This window comes from Ictidomys tridecemlineatus, chromosome 5 (genome assembly GCF_052094955.1).
Source record: "Ictidomys tridecemlineatus isolate mIctTri1 chromosome 5, mIctTri1.hap1, whole genome shotgun sequence".
Lineage (NCBI taxonomy): Eukaryota > Metazoa > Chordata > Mammalia > Rodentia > Sciuridae > Ictidomys > Ictidomys tridecemlineatus.
This window is the reverse complement of record NC_135481.1, coordinates 30,506,403-30,528,025: the sequence shown is the minus strand read 5'-3', so window position 1 is coordinate 30,528,025 and position 21,623 is coordinate 30,506,403. Positions and strand designations below refer to the sequence as shown.

Sequence of the window (21,623 nt, the reverse complement as noted above, 5' to 3'; positions counted from 1 at the left end):
TATACTTTGTCTTCTGCATGAATTTCCCTTTGCCCTCATTCTCTGTTTTCACTTCTCTATATTCAGACTTGTAGTTTAGATGTCTTCTTTCTTTTATCTCTTTCTGTAGACCATTCTTCTTCTGCTGCTCCCCATATGCACATCTAGTTAACTTCTCAAAATCTTTGCCTGTTTTAGTCACTCATCATTGTATGAATCTTGGGGGGAGCTTTCACTAAAGAATGAAAGAACCATGGCTTGAATTTCGTTCTCAAACTTGAGCCTTTCCATATTTCCTTAGATGACAATCTTCAGTCTTAGAATAGAAATTTATCTGTGTGCTTTTCAGATTTTGTCCTTACTCTTATCTAATTTTCTCCTCTCTCGAACTCCTTGCCTTTAATTTTGAACTTCTTTCACTTAAATTTTGGTGTTTTTTTTTTTGTTGTTGTTGTTGTAGATGGACATAATATTTTTATTTATTTATTTATTTTCCTGTGGTGCTGAGGATCAAACCAAGGGCCTCACACGTGTGAGGCAAGTGCTCTGCCAGTGAGTTACAACCCCAGCCCAAACTCTGTTTTTAATAGTGTATAGACAACATTTCTTGAGGCTTGAGCTAGGTACTGTTATTGAAGTGTTAATGCAGAGGCTGGTTACTGACTATCATAGATGATATTAAGAGGAGGCTGGAGTTGGATAGCAGGTTAAATTGGATCATTGAAAAGCTTAGGATGAGAAGATATTTGGACTGAAAAGGACTTTAAAGAAATTTAGGCAAATATGATTATGAATCAGAATCACAATGTGTTTTGTTTTTTTTAAATTGGTACCAGGGATTGAACCCAAGGGCACTTAACCACTGAGCCACATTCCTAGCCCTTAGAGAAGGGGTCTTTGCTGAGTTGCTAAGTACTTCACTAAGTTGCTGAGACTGGCTTTGAACTTGAGATCCTTCTGCCGAGTCATTTTTTTTAATGAGGCATATTTTTGAGCTCACCTTATATATATATTTTCTGTATCTGAGTCTTTGAAAGCTTAGTTACATTTATAAAAAGATTGTTAGGAGATTCTATGAAGTTAGCTTGATCCTGGTTATCAGATCAATATTTATAAATTGTTGAACTGGTCCTACCTCTTTACAGACAAATAAAAAAGGTCTTAGTCACATAATTTAACATTATGCCTACATCAGGAACTCCTGTCTCTTGATTATTAGCTCCCCCTCCTTTAGCCCATGTACACTGATTCCCTTTCTGTGTCATTCATTTAGCTAACAAGCATTTATTTAGTACTCTTTGGATTAGGTGTTGTTTCATTTGGAGGAGACTGTATAATATAATAGTTGAAAGTACAGCTCTCTAGAATAAAGGTGTAGCTCAGTGATAGAGATCAATGGTCAATGAAATTATAGACAGCAACCAAGTTGCAGTCTAGTCAGCAGGAAAGAGGGAAGAGAAGAAGAAATTGTTTTCCCTTTCAGAAGAACTCCTCCCAGAAATTACACACAAAATGTATGCATAATTTCATTGACCAGTGAAATTAATAATTTCAAGACCCTAAAAATAAATAATAATTTCAAGACCCTGAGTTCCATCCCCAGCAAACAACATCGCCCCCCACCTCCCCATATCTCTGGAGCTAGAGTGTCTGAATTTGTATCTGGCTTTGTCATTTCCTACATTTATAATCTGAGATAAATTTGTGACAAACTCTGCCACAGTTTCCTCATTTGTTAAATGTGGACAATAATTTCAGAAGTTGATATTTTCTAGCACACTTTTTATGGCTTAAGAAAGTCCTTTTTGTTATAATCTATACAGTTGCAGAAGATAAGTTTGCCAGTTAGGATGAGGTTTAACTAATTAGGATCTTAAAAACAAAAAACACACACAAATAATATGGGGCCCCCAAAAGAAATAGGTATCCTGGAATTGATAGCTTCATAAGTATAAAAAGCTCAAGCTCCACCTCTTTTGCTGTGCTGGCATCCTGTGTGACTTCATGATCTAAGGTGATTGCCTGCACTCCAGTAACTAGTTGCAGTCTAGCCAGAAGGAAAGAGGGAGGAAGAGAAGTGATTGATTTCCCTTTCAGGAAGACTTCTTTAAGAAGTTGCATACAAAATGTATGCGTAATTTTATTGACCAGGAATCCAATCACATGGCCAAAAGGTCTAGAAATGTCTCTTTTCTGGCTTGCTGTGTACTTAGCCAAGTATTGAAAGGTAATGGAGATTGGTGTTTGCTCTGCCATAATAACAATTTTGAACAATTCAGAATTGTTAAATTAAATTCATGGCTCCTATTGAATTCATTTAGGTTATACAGATTCAAAAGAATCAGAACTTGAGTAAGTTTTTTTGTCAGTAAGAGATTTCAGATTGAGCGCTTTATCAGTTCATTTGAATGTGCCTAGGAATATTTTATTAAACAAAACATGGTCCTTTCTTCATTTATAGCTCATTAAATTTTTTTTGTGAGAGTGGCAGTTTTTCAGTAGACCTAATTTATCTGTTGTCTTTTCTAATTAAATTATCTTTTAGCTTCTAAGGGAGGTAAAAATATAAAAATGAAGGAATAATTTATCTCTAATCACCTAGTATATAAATACTTACAGTAAATGCTCAATAAATGGTAGTTACTTTATTATTACTTTCTTTTTTGTGTGTATGTGTGTGAGAATAGGGATTGAATCCAGGGCCTTATGAATACTAGGCAGGCACTTTACCACTGAGCTATGTCTCCAGGTTCCTTTTAAATTATATTTTGAGACAAGGTCTTGCTAAAATTGCTGAGACTGGCTTAACTTGTGATTCTTCTGTCTCAGCTTCCTGAGTAGCTGAGATTATGGATATGTGCTGCCACTCCCAGCTATTTTATTATTATTATTACAAATATATGATTGTATCATTTCCAAAGCCCTATGTAGTTTAAAAATTGTTACTGGAGTTCAGTGTTCAATTATTTCAGTATTGAATGGAAACTGATATTTCTTTCTTTCTTTTTTTTTTTTAAATATAAACCTATTATTTAAAAATTCTAGTTCTCAATTTTGAACCGTATGGACTCTCCTTTTCCTCATCTGGCTTCACTGGACGACAGTCGCCTGCTGGAATTTCTCTTGGTTCAGATTTATCTGGGAATAGTGCTGAGACAGGGCTCAAAGAGTAAGTTCTTTTTATTAAAATTGAGAACATGGAAGTATTTAAATGTCTTTTAGCATTTGAAGCATTTGCTTTCTGCCACTGCTTTGTGTCATCTGGATTATTATTTCCTTATTTTATGATGACTTCCAAGAAGTTTATTGTTGCATTGGTTTTCAAGAAATTCAGAGAGAGGCTCATTTGTGGTAATGTGTTTTAATATAATAGCATTAAAGAGTTCCTAAAAGTCCCATAAATTCTGTATGGGCTGTTTTATCAGTGGTTTCTATTTATTGCTCTCAAGGTACTAATATTGTACAGCATTTCCTTATACTATAAGAGCTAACCTAACTTTCAAAATAGATGTGTTTAAACTTTACACATAGTAGTAATGTGTATATTATTATTGTATACTGTAAATTTTTAAGAAGCATATCAGATTTTGTGTACCCTGGTAAGTATTAAGTATATTATTCTACATTTTTCATAATTTATTTATGTTATTCTTCTGATAAATGCTGCTTATAACCATTTCATTAGAATATTGACAGGTATAGAGATGAACATAAAATGAAGTGAATGACTTTAATTGAGGAAGCAGAGGGGCAAGGGAAGGAGAGACAGAAACTATCCAAACTCAGGGAGAAATTTACAGAGTTCCTTTCACCTACATAATAGGTTAAAGCCTCTGCTATTTTAGAACTAAACAAGGATCTAGGGGATGTGACAGGGCCTTGTAAATCCTCTACTACCTGTACCACCCTCAGAGAAAAGTTATTTGGCAAGACTGCTAAGAAATTATATGTGTTATATTATTGTGAAATGGAACATAAGAAATGAATTTAAAATTTCTTTTCAAAGAAGATCATAATTCACATATTATTTCAGATTGGGAACCTGTGTGTTAAATCAGTAAGATGAATCAGCTTTAGAAGGAAGACAGATACTCTTTTGTAGTCCCTGGCAAACTGAGCATAAATAAATAGCAAGCCTAATTTAGAATTTCTTACCTATAAGTCCTTTACTAAATAGAACCTTGCCTTAAGTGTGAATTCCTAGAGCTAAGTTAAAGTATACCTCTAATCTTTTGAGTGGTTACTGGTTTAGATTTTACATCTGGGTTTCTGAATGGTCTGATTAAAAATGAAACAAAGACACAATATATAAAACCATGTATAATAGTGTTGTCAAAATCTAGGCAAAGATGACTCACGTTTAAAAAAATTCCTTTACAGTATGTTTCATATCATTAAGAGGCATATTTTATGTATTAAATGGTTTTATGTTGCTTGTACTTATTTTCCCACTTTTTAGATTGTCTGTAATAATGCACAGCAAAATGTGTTGATAATAGGCATGTATGCAGATGAAGTAATTGAGAAAAATCTTTAAAATAGTTTAGGACTCCTTTTACACTCTTTTGTCCCCCATTTCCCATTTTGCCTGCTGATATGGATTGGATTCCCTGGGGAGCACATTCTGCAATGGCATTTAGTTTGTAGAATATTAAGTGGGTGCCCTTGGGATCCACATCTGTAGAAGGAAAGGGAAAGAAGCCGGTTTGGCCAGACAAAGAGGCAATGTAGTACCAATGACAGCCCCAGCTGATCCCATGGAAAGTTTTGGAGTTAGAATGACCTTTCAGAATTAGTTGTCCTGAGCTGGGACAAGATGATTGACCACAACTTTATACTTCTGTTCATCAATGATTGGATATGGGCTGCCCTGGTAGGACCATGATCTTTGGTGAGGTAGCCTTTTGCAGCTGATTCAGTCCCTGAACAGACTGAGATCTGGGCATTTTCATCAGTTGGGCAACAGTCCTTTATTGAAGGCATCCATCACATCTTTTTTTTCTTTTTCAAACTAATATTTGAGTCATTTATCAATAAATGATTTATGGACACCTGTTCTTGTTGTTTTTGTTTTGTAAATAATTAAAGGGAATATTTTGGTTAAAGGGGGTACAGAGATGTTGTAAACCCAGCTGTGGGTATTCATGATTTCCCTAGAAGTGCTTGCTTTTGAGTATCCTGGAGGTATGAGAGGTCATTTTAGTGATTCTCATGATCAGTTTTGGATCTGCTTATGGCAAGGACAACCAGTTTTCTTCCAAGAGGTTTACTATTATTTTTTTATTTATTCTAATTAGGTATATATGATAGCAGAATGCATTTTAATTCATTGTACACAAATGGAGCACAACTTTTCATTTCTCTGGTTGTACAATATGTAGAGTTCCACTCTATATACGGTCATACATGTACCTAGGGTAATGATGTCCATCTCATTCAACCATCTTTCCTGCCCTCATAACCTCTCCTCTTCACTTCCTTCCCTTTGCCCAATCAAAGTTCCTTCATTCTTCCCACCTCTCCACCCCCATTATGGATCAGCATTCACTTATCAGAGAAAACTCCTGGCCTTTGGGTTTTTTGGGATGGGCTTACTTCACTTAGCTTCATGTTCTCCAACTCCATCTATTTACCTGCAAATGCCATAATTTTATTCTCTTTTAATGCTGAGTAATATTCCATTGTGTATATATAACACAGTTTCTTTATCCATTCATCTCTTGAAGGGCATCTAGGTTCATTCCACAATTTAGATATTGTGAATTGAGCAGCTATAAACATTAATGTGGATGTGTCACTGTAGTATGCTGATTTGAAGTCCTTTGGGTAAAGGCTAAGGAGTGGGATAGCTGGGTCAAATGGTGGTTCCATTCCAGATTTTCTAAGGAATCTCCATACTGCTTTCCAGATTGGCTGCACCAATTTGCAGTGCCACCAGCAATGTGTGAGTGTACCTTTCCCCCCGACATCCTCACCAATTTCTTTTTATTATTTTTGTTCTAGTTGTATTGGAAAAAAATAATAAAAAGAAAATACATTTCAACTCATTGTACACAAATGGAGCACAACTTTTCATTTCTCTTGTTGTGCATGATGCAGAGTCACACCATTCATGTAGTCATACATGTACATGTAATGATGTTCATCTTCCAAGAGGTTTTTTAGATAACTTCTTTTCCCTATCTTTTAAAAACTTTCTATAAATCTGTGCTGTACCTGAAAGAAAAGGGGGAAATGAAGATATTTTTGAAGGAATATCTCTCAGTAAAAATCATGAGGAGAAATGAACCAATCCTCTGTAAGAAATGATTTATTAGCTTTCAGTTTTCCCTTCAACTACTTACTACCTAATAGTATCAGTATGAAATATTACTACTTATTATTTTTAATTAGTTTAGTACAGGAAACCAAATTGATCATGATTCCAGAAAATTAGATGCAAGTAATAAAATGAGTACAAATATTTTTGAGCATTTTTTAAAGATTAAATTTAGCATCTACTCTATTTTGTAGTATAAATTTTTAAAGTGCTATTAGAAACATGACAGATGAGCCAAGTACAAAGACTTTTTTTTCTTGCTTTCCCCACTCCACAGATTTATTGAGATGTAATTGGCAAGTAAAAATTGCATATATTTAAGGTATACGACATGGTGTTTTTTATAATGTATTTACATTGTGGAATGATTATCACAGTCCAGTAATTAACAGATACATGCAGTTTTGTGAGAATAATAGAGACAGTCTGGCTACTTCTACCTGTGCTTATGATTGTATTAGTTAGTCCAGATTCACAGTTGTAACTTTTGGGAAAACATTAGGTTAGTTTGTATGCTAAATTTTGAATTGGGCACCTGGCTTCTAATCAGAATTTTAATTTTTCTTCAACTCAGCTGTAAAAAATTCCTAAGTCTCGTGCTTTTTCCTAAAATCTTTTTTCTTATGTAAACAAATTTTGTGCGTGTGTGTGTGTGTGTGTGTGTGTGTGTGTGTGTGTGTTGCTAGGAATTGAACCCAGGGTCTCGAATATCCTAGGCTGGCACTCTGCCACTAAACTATAACACCAGCCTTCTTTTCATTTTTACAAAATGACATTTATAATAGTTGAAAATGTAGTTAGTGTTCACATTAAGTAAACATTTTGGATTAAAAGTAAATTTGTACACAGGAGTGTATTTGAATAGTTTTTTTTTTTTTGCTTTCATCAAGATTTTATTTAGTGAATTTATGTTTATGAATTATTATTTTGTGAATTTAGGCTTAATCCTTTTATATAGCTAAGAAACTTAAGAGTCATTTCTGATTTTATTCCATCAGAATTAAAGATATTTTTGAAATGTCAATGGAGAAGGGGAATTGATTTATAGTACTTCTATTTTTGTACAACTTATTCAAGCAATTAAATGAAAATTAAATGATCTGAGGTTTTTAAAACTAAGTTTGGAGTTCTGTTACATTAAATTCTTTGGTTTGAGGGTGGGGAGGTTGGCCATAACTAAAATGAAATCTAATGATCTAAGTTTTCTTCTGGTATATAAAATATAATACTAAAGCTGCTTTTAAAAGGCCATTGTCAATAAAACACATTGAAAAAAAAATTACTCCAGAAAGTAACTATTTGACAGTTATTAAATTCACTTGCTTTCCTTATCTATTTCCCTAGAACAAGTAGCTTGAAGCTAGAAGGTATAAAGAAATTGTGGGGAAAAGAGGGCTATCTTCCTAAGAAGGAAAGCAAAATTGGTGATGAAGTGGAAGCTCCACCTATTCCTCAAGAGAATTTAACAATAGAGAATATGGATCAAGTTATAACAAAAAGGGATCAGTCTCAAGTGCTTACACAATCTAAAGAGGAGAAAGAAAAGCAGCTGTTGGCTTCATCATTATTTGTTGGGCTAGGATCAGAAGGTACAATCAATTTGGTAAGTAATCAGTTATGCTCCTCAAAGAGTTTGTGTTTCCTGTTATTGGCTCCTCGTAGTTACTGGCTTTCATCTATATACATGGCGAGAAGTGGCCTCTCTGGCTTTCATCATCTCCTAAACTCCATAGCGACCAGTAACATACCTTTTATGTCCCTGAGGAGGAAATCTGGTCAGCTTAAGCCAGGTGTTCTCTCCGGTCATGTCAGCTAGGGCAAGAATCAGGGTCCAACTAAAGCTATACATGTGACTATGGGTATTACCACCCCTGTGGGTGAATAGGACAGTTTACTAAAGGAAGGAGGCTTGATTGAAATATTGTTAATAATAATAGAAAACAATACTGAATGTGTGCAAAAAGTACACCTCAAAGTGGAATTTTAATAGTGAAAAATAGGAATCATTTTAGATAGACGTCTAACTGTAGGAGAGTGGTTATATAAATTATATTCTCTCAGAATATTTTTCAACCACTAAAATGATCAGAATTGCATTGTGAAATGAAAATACTTATGGTATGTTAAACAAAAAATGCAGTGTATAAAGTTTTATTTATATCTTGTTTAGAGCTTTACGTAAAGAAAATAAAATTGTTGAGGCTAGAAGGAACTATATGATATTTTTATAATGATAATTAGATATTAGGATTATGATGATTTTTACAATGTCTTTTGCTGACATTATTTTCATAATAAAAGAATGAAAGTTGTAGTAAAAGACAGGTGCTGGTTCTGAGCAAGCAGGAGAAGAATCTATACCATATAAAATTAGCATGTATCCTTTTGGCTCTCAACCCCAACCTTTTCCGTGTTGCTAGTAGAAAGCAGACAGGATTGGGACTAACTGGATATGCTCTTACTGTATCATACCTGATTGATGACTGCTTTTCTTCAGCAGTTCTTTTTATTTTTTTTTTCTAATGTTTAAAGCTCTTAGTTAAATAAATATTCATGTCATCCTTTTTTTTTTTGGTACCGGGGATTGAACGCAGGGGCACTTGATCAGTGAGCCACATCCCCAGCCTTGGTTTGTATTTTATTTAGAGACAGGGTATCACTGAGTTGCTTAGCACCTTGCTTTTGCTGAGGCTAACCTTAAACTCACCTTCCTGTTTCAGCCTCCAGAGCCACTGCCATGTATTCTATTTTAATTAGTTCTTATTTGTAGGCCTGTGGTCTATTGTAAGTTTTTTTTTTTTTCATGTTATTGTAACCATCAAAGTTTACTTTTTCGGCTTCACCTTTTTTATTTCACTTTTATTTTTAAGACGTTTTGTCTGGACATACAGTGCTATGCTTTTTATGTATTGTAATGATGATGCCCTCTGGCTTCTATAGCTTCTAATTAATAGCAGATTGACAGTGCAGAAGAAAGCATTAGACACAAACAAACAAAAAAAGGAACAGAGTGACCTGAGGGACAGTGTCAAGTAGTCTAATATACATCTAATTTGAATCCCATAACTACCAAAAATGGAAAATATTTGTCCACTTCCTCCCTTCTTCCATTTCCCCTCTTTTTTTTTTTTTTTTTTTTTTGTGTGTGTGTGTGTGTTAATGGAATGTTCTTCTTTGACAACTTCTCAATTGGGAGATATGAAATAAACTCAATCTGTTGAGAATTGGAAGGTGTTGGGGCTTGAGAGGGATAGAGAAAGTATGAAAAGGGAAGTAAAATTCTGGTTAATTAGAATCACGTGAAGAGCTACCTTCACATGCAGTGTTGAAGCCCCCAGGAGCATGGAGACACTGAGAACACTGCTAGTCTGCTGACTAATTCTAGGTTCTAGAGGCCAATATACACTTATACCATGATTGTCCTTAAATAGATTTTTAGACCATTCCTCAGGGTTAGATCAGTGTGCCATTGCTGTCTTCTCAGTCTGTGGCAAACATTGCTAATCAGTTACAGAATTTTTTCCTGCTGAGTTTTTCAGTCAGCCTCTGCCATTTGATTCTTCAGGTAAAACCAGCTTTTCTTCCCTGTTTATTAACTCATTGACTGTGAAATCACAATTATTATAGATTACTAAATCAGGGTTTGGAACATCCTTTTATTGAGGGTAACTTAGGCTTCTGCAAGACAACTCTGGGGAAAAAAGGTATGTGTGTGTGGGGGGGTGCTGAGTTTCTCACAATTATTAATTTATCCAATTATTTTGAATATTCTGAAATCTAGCAAGTTTTTAGGAATTGTTCATGACTGACTTTTTGACCTTATTTCTTTTTCTAATTTTATGTTTCTAATGAGAAACAAGGTTTAACTAATAGTTTAAAGTTATGTAGCTGTCACAATTTTAGGGCTTAACATTTTATTCATCTCTGATTTTTTTTTTGTTAATCTATGCTTTAGATAGAATTTTAGCAAGTGAGTAAATTACTCACCTGAAATTATAGAAGAATCTTTAAAACTCATGACTAGTAAAATAGTTTTTTTATATTATTATTATGTTTTATTTTTGTAGCTGGGAAAAGCAGACACAGTGTCTCACAAGTTCAGAAGGAAATCAAAAGGCAAGGAAGCCCAAAGAGAAGAAACAACCAGTGCTCATAGTGTGACCTGTTCTTCCCTTAGTTCTTTATCAAAGGTGACCTGTGAAAATAATTACTTGAATACTTTGCAAGGGAAAGAAGACAAAGAATTCAAGAAATTTTCTTTCAGCTCACAACTTTTGGATTCTGAGTCTCTCACAGAACTGCCCTTGGTTGAGAAACTCTCAGATTGCAGCCTGTCTGCACCTTCTTTGTTTGCTGATAATGACATGGAAATTTTTCATCCTCCTCCATCTACTGCAGCTTCAGTTGCCAAGGGAATCTCTTTAGCTTCTTCTTTGTTGGAAGAAACTACTGAGTACATGCATTCAAATCTTATGGAGGTCTGTAATAATGAAGCTGTATCAATATCTTCTTACAAGATTTGGAAAGATGATTGTTTGTTAATGGTCTGGTCAGTTGCTAGTAAGAGTGGTTCCGAGTTGAAAAGTGCTAACTTAGAAATTTTTCCTGCAGAAAATTTCAAGGTAAGACAATGAATGTTTTATCATTCTACCTTAAATGGATAGTGCTTACTTAGTGTTTCTGCTGTTGGCTTGTCTGATGGTTTGTAAATTTCGTCCACATCCTTCTTACCTCTTTAATAAAAACAGGTAAGAGATGTGATAATTTTTTTATTGTTCTGAGTAGGGACAAAATATTCAAAAGAGACAAGGAAGCATAATAATGATTTTATTGGGAAAGGCCATAGAAACAAAGCGAGTTTAGATAAAGCACAGCAAATAATGTAGGCTTTTGACTCATACTGCTTGACTTAGATCTTGCTTCTATAGCTTATTGTTATCTGTGTTACATGATCAAGACATTTAGCAGTTTTGTGCCTCAGCTTCCTTTTTGTTAACAGTATATGCCTGTTATTGTGAGGATTAAACGAGTTAATATCTATAAGTGATACAGCAATAAACGGCACATGAAAATTTTTTAAAAAATTATTTTCAATATATATTTTGTGGTTCTTTCTTTCTGCACTCTTTAAATATCTCATTTACTCTTTTTTTTGTAATTTTTTTCAATACTTTAAAAATTTTTTATTAGTTATTGTTGGACCTTTATTTATTTTGCTTATATGTGTTGCTGAGAATTGAACCCTAGTGCCTCACACATGCTAGGCAAGCGCCCTACCACTGAGTCACAACCCTAGCCTCATCAACACTAATTTTTAAATTAATTAATTCATTTATTCTAATTAGGTATATATGACAGTAGAATGAAGTTTGATTCATCGTACACAAATGGAGCACAACTTTTCATTTCTCTGGTTGTATAATATGTAGAGTTGCACCATATGTGTGGTCATACATGTACCTAGGGTAAATGATATCCATCTCATTTCACCATCTTTCCTGCCCCCATGTCTCCTCCCCTCCTCTCCCTCCCCTTTGCTCAATCAAAATTCCTCTATTTTTTCCATTCTGACCACCCCCAGTATCCACTTATCAGAGAGAACATTGGCTTTTGTTTTTGGGGGATGGACTTGTTTCACTTAGCATCATATTCTCCAACTCCATCTATTTACCTGCAAATGCCATAATTTTATTCTCTTTTAATACTGAGTAATATTCCATTGTGTATATATAACACAGTTTCTTTATCCATTCATCTATTGAAAGGCATCTAGTTTCATTCCACAGTTTAGATATTGTGAATTGAGCAGCTATAAACATCAATGTGGATGCGTCACTTAACATGCTGATTTGAAGTTCTTTGGGTAAAGACTGAAGAGTGGAATAGCTGGGTCAAATGGTGGTTCCATTCCAGATTTTCTAAGGAATCTCCATACTGCTTTCCAGATTGGCTGCACCAATTTGCAGTGCCACCAGCAATGTATGAGTGTACCTTTTCCCCTATATCCTTGCCAACACTTTATTGTTTGTATTCTTGATAACTGTCATTCTGACTGGCATGAGATAAAATCTTAGAGTAGGGTTCTGAACAGACACTTTTCAGAAGAAGATACAGTCGATCAACAAATATATGAAAAGATGTTCAAAATTCCTAGTAATTGGAGAAATGCAAATCAAAACTACTATACAATTTCATTTACTCTTATCAAATTCATAGATTTAATAAAACAAAACTAAACATCAAAGAGTAAGAATATAGTGTTTACTATCTACTTTTTTTCCTTTCACTTATGTATTACTTCTTACTGAGTGTTCAGGCAACTGTTCTGTTGCTTCTGCAGCTGCAAAAAACTACCATTGTGATTTCTGGAAGTATGTTTATTTGCATTAGCGTATAGATGTCCTTGGTGGAGTTGCAGTGAAGTTTGACCAGTATATCTGTCTTCCACAAAACTGACCCAGTTTCCTCTATGAGTTAGAATTGGGTGAAAGAGATATGGTCTGATCCACTGACCAGGGCAGAAGTTCTTGACTGTAGATGTACATTTGAATCAGTAGTGGAATATGAAAAAATAAATAAATAAAACCCAAGATAAAACCTATTCCAGTTGCCTGAACCCTACCAGCTTGAGTAAGTGTAGAGAATGAGAATGCAAGAAATCTGTATTATTGTTATTTTAAGAACTCTTCCAGCTTTAAAAATCTGGTGCCAGTGGCTAGGAATATAGCTTAGTGGTAGAATGCTTGCCTGGTATGCATGAGGCCCTGAGTTCAATCCACAATACTTGAAGAAAAAAAAAAAGAATCTGGTCCCAGCCAGGATTGAGAGCCACCAGACTAGAATTTTGTACTCTTTAAAAAAATTATACCTGGGTTTTAACTGTAATGCTGCTTGTGAACATAATCTTGGCCTGTATAGTACTATGCTAGTGTGTTGTCAGTCATCTTCATAATGTATTTTGTTAGCTTCTTACATTAGTATCTTTTTTACCATTTCAATTAAATAGAAAATTGATGTTCATATAATAGAGGTATTGATCCTTATTTTAATACTTTTATTACTTTTATTTAAAGATCACTGAACAACTTGGATGTTGTTTGCCTGTAGTGGAAGCAGAAAGCACCAGAAACTTTCAATACAGTGTACACTTGGAAAAGCCTTTTACAGAAGGAAATCTTTCTGGCTTTATAAATTATCAATTGATGGATACTCATTCTGTTCAGCTGGAATTTTCCATAAACTTATCACTGTTAGATTTCATTAGGTAAGTATTTTCTGGAATGTTAATTTAGTCATTCTTTCAGCAAATATTTTTTAGGCTTTTTTTCCCCTAGACGGAGGCACTATACTAAATGCTGGGCAATAGAACAATTAAAAACTGAACACAGCCCCTGTCTTCAGAGTGCTTTTAGTGTAGGGAGGAGACATTGAACAATCACATAAATATATGTTATTATGACTTGTGCTGTTAAGAGAAAACAAATGGCATAATGAGAGATTATACTGTGACATCTGATTTAGGTTGGGGTTGGTTGGTGATCTTGAGAAACTTCTGAAAGGAAGTAATATCTAAACTGGAATAATGTCATAGATTCTGCATGACTTTTTAGGCTTTTAAAATTTCATTTGTATTTCATTCATTTAATCAGTTTTTCATAAACTCAGTTTGTTAAGCTCTAGAGATTGGTAAGAAAATTACCCAACACAGTTATTAAAGTTTATTAACATAGCATTTGGGTTATGTTAGGCAGTGTATAGATTTATTAAAATAATTGAAAATAGTTTCTTAGCTCTTCTTCTCTAATTTAGTTTTATAAATATACTGTTTTTTAGTGTTTTCAAAAATGAAGGCTCTGAACCAAGAATGCAGAATGCCTGTGAATATTTATACAATTTTTTAATCTCTACGCATCCAGTTATGTTACACTGCTATAATTTTTGTCCATTCCTTAAAATTTTTTAGTAAAAAATTTGTTTATCAATCTTTCAAAGAGGGTTTATGTGCATGGTGTTGTATAAGGTAAAATCTAGCCTTAGAAGATCTTCTATTCTGGGACTGTGAAAGTATTTTTTATGATGAACATTAGTAAGAAGAAGTACAATATGTGTCACAAACAGTTGTTTGGTAGAAACTGATAAAATCCTCTGTATCTTTAAAAGTATCTTTTTTTCCGCTTAAATGTAAAATCAATGCTTATAAAAATTCAAATGCCATGGAAAAATATAAGTTGAAAGTGAAAGTTTCCAATAATAATCCCATCCCCTAAGAAACCCATTGTTAACTATATTATCTTTAGTGTCATAACTATTTTTTAAAATACTTTTTTGGTTGTAGATGGACACAATAACTTTATTTGTTTTATTTTATTTTTTTGTGGTGCCCAGGATAGAACCTAGTGCCTCATGCATGCTAGGCAAGCACTCTACCACTGAGCCACAACTCCAGCCCCTCATAACTATTTTTAAAACCATATTTGTTTAAATTCTTTTTCTTGGTCTAATTTAGTTAAGACACTATGTCTTTGTATTCGTACTCTTTTACCTGGCTTTGTTAGAATATCACATCAACCCCAAATCAAAAGAGTACTCGAAAGAAAGGTTTTATTTTATATTTGAATGATTCATGAAATTACTTGGTAAATTTTTACTGGAATGACTAATATCCAGAAAAAGAGAAAATCAAGTGGTTTATTGAAAAGACATTTGCAATTTAATAATATCTTCTGCTTTCAGTGTTTTCATTAGGTGGAGGATGACACTAAGCATTCTAATTATATTTGGTTTAAAAACATAAATTTTGTGGGACCCAGATTTATAGTGATTATATTTTATTTCCATGAGTTTTTAAAAATGTGTTTAGAAGAATTTTATTCTTATGCACACAAATCTAATTTTAAAAATTATTTTCAGACCATTAAAAATCTCAACTGAAGACTTTGGCAAACTCTGGTTATCCTTTGCAAATGATGTGAAGCAAAATATAAAAACATCAGAATCTCAAGCTGCTCTGCCTTCTGCCCTAAAAACACTGCAACAGAAACTGAGACTTCATGTTATTGACATTATAGGTTCGTAGAATTATGTAAAGGCAGTCTTGTGTTTATAGGAGCTTTCTTATAATCAGAACTCAAGTCGTTCAAGTGTCAGATTGCTTGGAGTTTTATTTACTATTATGAGGGTTTTCAGATGAGTGTGTTTTTAAGATTGCATTAAAAAATTTTTATTGAAAAATTCACATAACATAAAATTTACTATTTTATCCATTTTTAAATTTATAAGTTCAGTGGCATTAAATACATTCACATTGTTATGCAACCATCTGACATCCATCTCTAGAACTTTTTAATATTCCCCAACTGAAACTGTATTCATTAAACATTAATTCCCCATTTCCCCTTCCTTCTTCAGTCCCTGGCAACTACCATTCTGCTTTATGACTTTATGAATTTGACTACTTTAGATATATTAGATTAACAGAGTCATATAATATTTGTCCTTTGTATCTGGCTTATTTCACTTAGCATAACGTCTTCAAGCTTAATTCATATAGTTGCATATGTCAGAATTTCTTTCCTTCCTGGTTTTGAATACTATTCTACTACATGAATATACCTCATTTTTATTATTTCATTTGTCAGCGTACACATGGGTTATTTTCTTCTTTGATTTTTATGAATAATGCTGCTATGAACATAGATGTAGAGATACCTGTTCATGTCCCTATTTTCAGTTCTTTTGGTTATATAGCAAGAGTGGTATTGCTGGATCACATGTGAATTCCATATGCATGCCTGATTGCTGCCTTCCTGCCTGCCTTCCTGTACTAGGGATTAAACCTGGGGCTTTGCACTTGCTAGGCAAGTGCTTTACCACAGATACCTCCCACTTTCTTTTCTTTTTTAAATTTTTATTTTGAGACAGGGTCTAGCTGAATTGCCCAGCCTGGCCTTAAACTTGTGATCCTCTTGCCTTAATTTCTTGAGTAACAGAGATTATAGGACCAGCTATCCATATTTAATTTTTTGAGGAATCACCACATCATTTTCATAGCAACTGTACCATTTTACATTTCCATTAGCAATACATAGGGGTTCCAGTTTTTCTACATCTTTATCAACACTTGTTATTTTTTTAAAAAAATTGTCATCCATTAGATCTGAAGTAATATCTCATTTTAGATTTGATTTATATTTTCCTAGTAATGAGTGATGTTGAACATCTTTTTGTGTCTCATTGCTCATTTGTGTATCTTCTTGGGAGAAATGTCCATTTAAGTCCTTTTATATTAAAAAAATTTTTCATTTTTGTTTTATTTTAGGCAATGAGGGGCTATTGGCCTGTCAGATGCTCCCATCCGTTCCCTGCTTACTGCATTGCCGAGTTCATACTAATGTAATAGCTCTGTGGTTCAGATCCTCTTGCTCTTCTCTTCCGGACTATTTATCATATCAGTGTCAAAAGGTGATGGAGGGATCCTAGCAGAAACTCTGCTTAATTTTACTCTATCAAGATAAATGGTTTACATATATAAACTTATTTACCAAAGTAAAAAGAACTCATGGTACTTTTAATGCAAATGGGGATTATTACAAGTTGTGGTTTATGTATTTTCTTTTTGATTTCTGGTCAAGAAAGATCCCCAAGAGACTGTACCCCTAACCTTTTACTCAGGATTGTACAGTATGTTTGTGTCCCCAAAAGTGACCTAATCTAATATTATAAAATGCTAATGATTTATATATCATTTAGTGTAGAGGGACTGAAAATATTTATTTTGTTACAAATAATTTTATAGTAAGTTACTCTAGCTTTAGCTAATTTATAGTAAAGATAAGACTTGGTTCTCTGCATTAATGGAGGGGAGACATGAAATTGATAATCCCAAACCTAATTAATATTTGGCTTTGCAATGCAGTGTGTTTGTTGGTAGATAAATTGATACTTTCAATTATGTTTTGCTTATGTCAGTTGGTATAGCACACGTAGGAGATACACAAGCATGCTGGATATTGGGGAAATTCAGTCTCATATTTTTTACTATTATTAACTTGTTAAACATAATTCCAGATTATTTGGCTATAAAATCAGTCTGTTTTCCTTTTGTGCTTATTTTAAAATTTAAAGAGAATCATTGTATTCTTATTTTTAAAACTCAGCCATTTACAAAGTATTATCATATAGAAACAAAACCCAGAGAGCACAATATGAAAGCAAACAATATAAAGACTTTTTGGTATAACAAATATCTTAGTCAGTTACCATTTAGGTCCTTTTGGCAAATCAGAATTTGTGACTAGAGTATAAATGATGAAACTCATCTTTCCTGGCCTTTGAGTCCACTAGTACTCAATGGATATAGCTGAAGCAGTGACCAGCTAAGTATATCATATAGGTTCTTCAGTAAAATATAATCATTTTCATGTTATAGTGTGCCTATATGGCCTCTGTCAGAATTGTTATCAGTAAAAGAGGTTGTGACTAGTATGAATGATGGACCAAAATCTTGAGATTGTACATTTACTGAAGTAGTATTTTATAAAACCTTATGGTGCTGTGGAAAATATTTATTGTTTCACTTTTTCTGACACTTCACCATGGAGACTATTCAGGTAATACAGTTTTAAGTCATTGCATTAATACTCTGAGAAGTGGTACTTTTATCAGGTCGGGCATTCTGGTTTTAGATGACCTCATCAGCCATATCTGATAAAGATGCTGAGGGGATTCCCCAGAGCTGATAGATTTCATTAGTCATTTATGTGTAGAACAAAAGCAAAAACTATTTTTTAAAATTGATGTTTAAGTTATTCATTTAGATGTAACATCTTATTAATTTCACTCTTAAAAACATGCAGTAAAACCTTGCTAGAAGAGCAATAAGTGACTGGAATTTCCTGCATGATCAGTTCTTCCTTTTGAATAGAAGATCAGATTTGTTCAGCACTGTCATAATGAGGGGAATGTGCTGACTCTGGGGTTGTGGTGAACACTGGTAGTTAGCCTCATCAGTCTCTTCTTTGTTCCTGCCTGTCAGCAGCATCCCCTATACCTTACCTGATCCTTTTTATTTTTTTGACAAATAGAAAGGAAATGCTACCACTTTGCAAGTAATGCAGCCTTTTGTGCAGGAGGTGCTCCAGTTTTTTGTGTCCTAACTTATATATGTTTGCATGGTTCCTGAGGCTGGGTCAGGTATGGAGTGATAAGGGTAAGGTGCTAGGGAGCATATGAATAGCTCTCAGGGAGAGATTACAATCAGTTTTCTGCTGCTCTGTTGCAGGTTGTGTTCAGGAGCGGCAGCAGCAGTTGTCATGCGACATGCTTAGCATACAGAGCTGTCTAATGTTGGGAAATGTATAATGATGGTAGGTCTAGGAGTTGGAGCAGGATTTTGCCAAAAAGAACATGGTATTACTTTTGTTCTTTTTGAACTCTCTAAATAAAAAGCAGAGTAACAGGGTTTCTACTGAAATGTTTAGAGAATGTTTACAATTTTTATATTTTTAAAAGCAAATAACAATAATAGAAAAGATTAGCTATTAAATGACTTTAGATCAGTATATATTCTACCTAAACTCATTGAATGTTTTTAAGTTCTAAATCAGGCATCATCAATCTTTTTTGCATTATAGGGGATATGATCATAAAATAGGGAAAATGATTTTTGTGGATAGAGTCAGTCTCTTTATGTTATAGCCATAATTTAGTCAGTGAAAGGACAACATCTGAGATAAGAGCTGTGGGAGGGATACTCAGCTATTTGAATTGCTGAGATTAGAAATAGCACCTAGTTTGAACCTGGGAAAAAATAAGGAAAGATAGGAAAGCCTTAAGAGGCTGTGGAAGAAGAAGGGTCAGACTCCCATCAGAAGGGTTCTTGGGGATTCAGGCAGATGAGAGGCTCAGGGTTTGAAAGTGGACCCTGAATTAGGGTCCTGCTCAAGAAACTACAGGGGGAGGCTGAGCAGTTACCAAGTGTTAATGTGCCAAGCATACAAAGCACAGCATATGCTCTGCAAAGGAGCATTATTTTAAACAAGATTCTATTGTCATTTACCAAAACAATTGTGGTAGACCTGCAGTATATTGTTTTTACTTTTTCTTTACTTTTATTTCATGTCATTAATATTTTAAAATATTGAGCTGTTTGTCTAATTTTTTATGGATAAACATGGTCTTTGTCTCATGATTATAAGCCACTGGAAGTACAAAGAACGTATTCATGTGTCTTTAAGGTGTTTTGCTGTGTTAAAATTTTAGGAAAAACCCAAGTGAATAACAATTTAAGAGCCATTTATTACCTTATTTTGGAGTTGAATTCTGTAATTTAAAAAAGTTCAGTTAAACATAATAAATACTAAGTGATCTATACTTTTCTTTGGTCTATATGTTCTTCATTATTTAAATAGCTGAATTATCTATCTGATAAGTGATTTGGTAGGCATCAGCAAGAAAAACAAACAAACCAGAAGTCATTAGAGTGGGATGAAAACAATAGTTACTAATAACAGCCTCCAAAGAACCTAAAAAATAAAAATAACTCTTCAGTATGATGATCAGAGAGAACTTCGTGGGGTTCAGACAGATTAGAGTGTGGACTGATTCTCAGGATGTTTGTCTATATCCCTTCTTTCATCTTAGGCTGGCCACAGCATTTAAAGTTGCCCTTTCTTTATGGACACTTCAATATGTAAAATATAAGTAAATCACTTAGAAACTTATTAACCAAAGAATCTGAGTGCCCTAGCCATCTCTTCATTGCGTATCCTAAAGCACAAAGCTAGATTAGAAATGGAGTTTAAATCCATTGATTTATGCCTCTTGTTGGCTACACTGTATAGCAGGAAAAAAGTTCTGAAACTTGAAGCTCTATCTTTTGTGTAATAAAGAAAAAAGAAGTTTAAATTTACCCTGCCCATTGTTGTAAATGAAAAGAAAATGGGTCAGGGTTAATGATTGCATGATAGTTAATTTGTTTATGTGTTTGCATAATGAGATTTAAAGAGTTTTTTTTTAGGATTAAGAAATGTATGAATGAGTGTGTGTGTGTGTGTGTGTGTGTGTGTGTGTGTGCGCGCGTGCGCACATGCATGCGTGCATGCAAATGTGAACATGTAAGTTTTTTTTTAAATAAAGCTTATTATTTAATGTTAGAGAAGTTAATTTCCACAGCAAAATTTAGAGGATGGTGGTATAAAGATTTCCCATAACCCTCTCCTGACTTTTATAGCTTTCCCCATTGTCAACACCTGCCAACAAAGTGATACATTTGTTACAGTTGACCAACCTGCCTTGACACATTATCACCCAAGGTCTATCCTCTACATTAGGATTCACCTTTGGCATATTTTCTATAGGTTTCAATAATTGTATAACAACATATATCCACCATTATAGTATCATACAAAGTATTTTCACTGCCCTAAAAATTTCCTGTGCTCCATCTCTCACAGTTTTGCGTTTTCCACAATGTCATATAGTTGGAGTCACAAAGTATGTATAGTTTTTTCAGATCATTTCTTTCACATAATAGTATGCATTTTAGTTTCTTCACGTGTCTTTTCATGGTTTGATTGCTCATTTATTTTTTGGTGCTAAAAAAATCCATTGTCTGGATGTACCACAGGTTTTTAATCCATTCACCTCACCTACTGAAGAACATTTTGTTTGTTTCCAAGTTTTATCAGCTTTGAATAAAGTTGCTATAAAAATCTGTGTGTAGATTTTTATTTGAACTTGTGTCTTCAATCCTTGAGTAATAGTAAAGAACAAAACTGCTGGATTGTATGGTAAAGGTATGTTTAGTTTTATGACAAACTGCCAAACTCTATTCCAAAGTGGCTATGCCATATTGCATTCCCAACAACAATGAACTAAAGTTTTTATTACTTGCCTTGTCAGCATTTGGTGGTATCATTGTTTGATTTTTGGCTATTCTAATAAGTGTATGTGATGTCTCATTTTATTTTCCATTTCCCTTATGACAATCATCTTTTTGTGTGCTTATGTATGATCTATATATCTTTGGTGATAGCCTATTATGGTCGTTGGCCCATTTTAACCATTTCTTATTATTAAATTTGAGCTCTTTGTACATTTTGTGTGACAGTCTCCTTTATCAGATGTGTCTTTGTCCATATTTTCTCTCAATCTGATTGTCTTTTTGATAGCCTTTTGTAGAGCAGAAATGTTTAATTTTACTTAAATCCAGCTTATTAATTGTTTCTTTCATGTATCATGCCTTGGTGTTGTATCTAAAAACTCATTACCAAACCAAGATTATATAGACTTTTTCCTATGTTATATTCTGGGAGTTTTATAGTTT

At 33.9% G+C, this 21,623-nt stretch overlaps 1 protein-coding gene across 1 annotated transcript in view; it reads left to right on the top strand.

Annotated features, from left to right (window-relative positions):
- Window positions 1–19,669, top strand: part of Ap4e1 (adaptor related protein complex 4 subunit epsilon 1) — a 62,457-nt gene extending 42,788 nt beyond the window's left edge. The window contains exons 16-21 of the mRNA XM_078049621.1: window positions 3,025–3,148; window positions 7,643–7,901; window positions 10,366–10,920; window positions 13,372–13,562; window positions 15,209–15,366; window positions 16,617–19,669. Of these exons, the coding sequence (XP_077905747.1) occupies window positions 3,025–3,148; window positions 7,643–7,901; window positions 10,366–10,920; window positions 13,372–13,562; window positions 15,209–15,366; window positions 16,617–16,777 (1,448 nt within the window). The 3' untranslated portion in view covers window positions 16,778–19,669. The remainder of the gene's footprint in view (window positions 1–3,024; window positions 3,149–7,642; window positions 7,902–10,365; window positions 10,921–13,371; window positions 13,563–15,208; window positions 15,367–16,616) is intronic.
- Window positions 19,670–21,623: the final 1,954 nt, after the last annotated feature.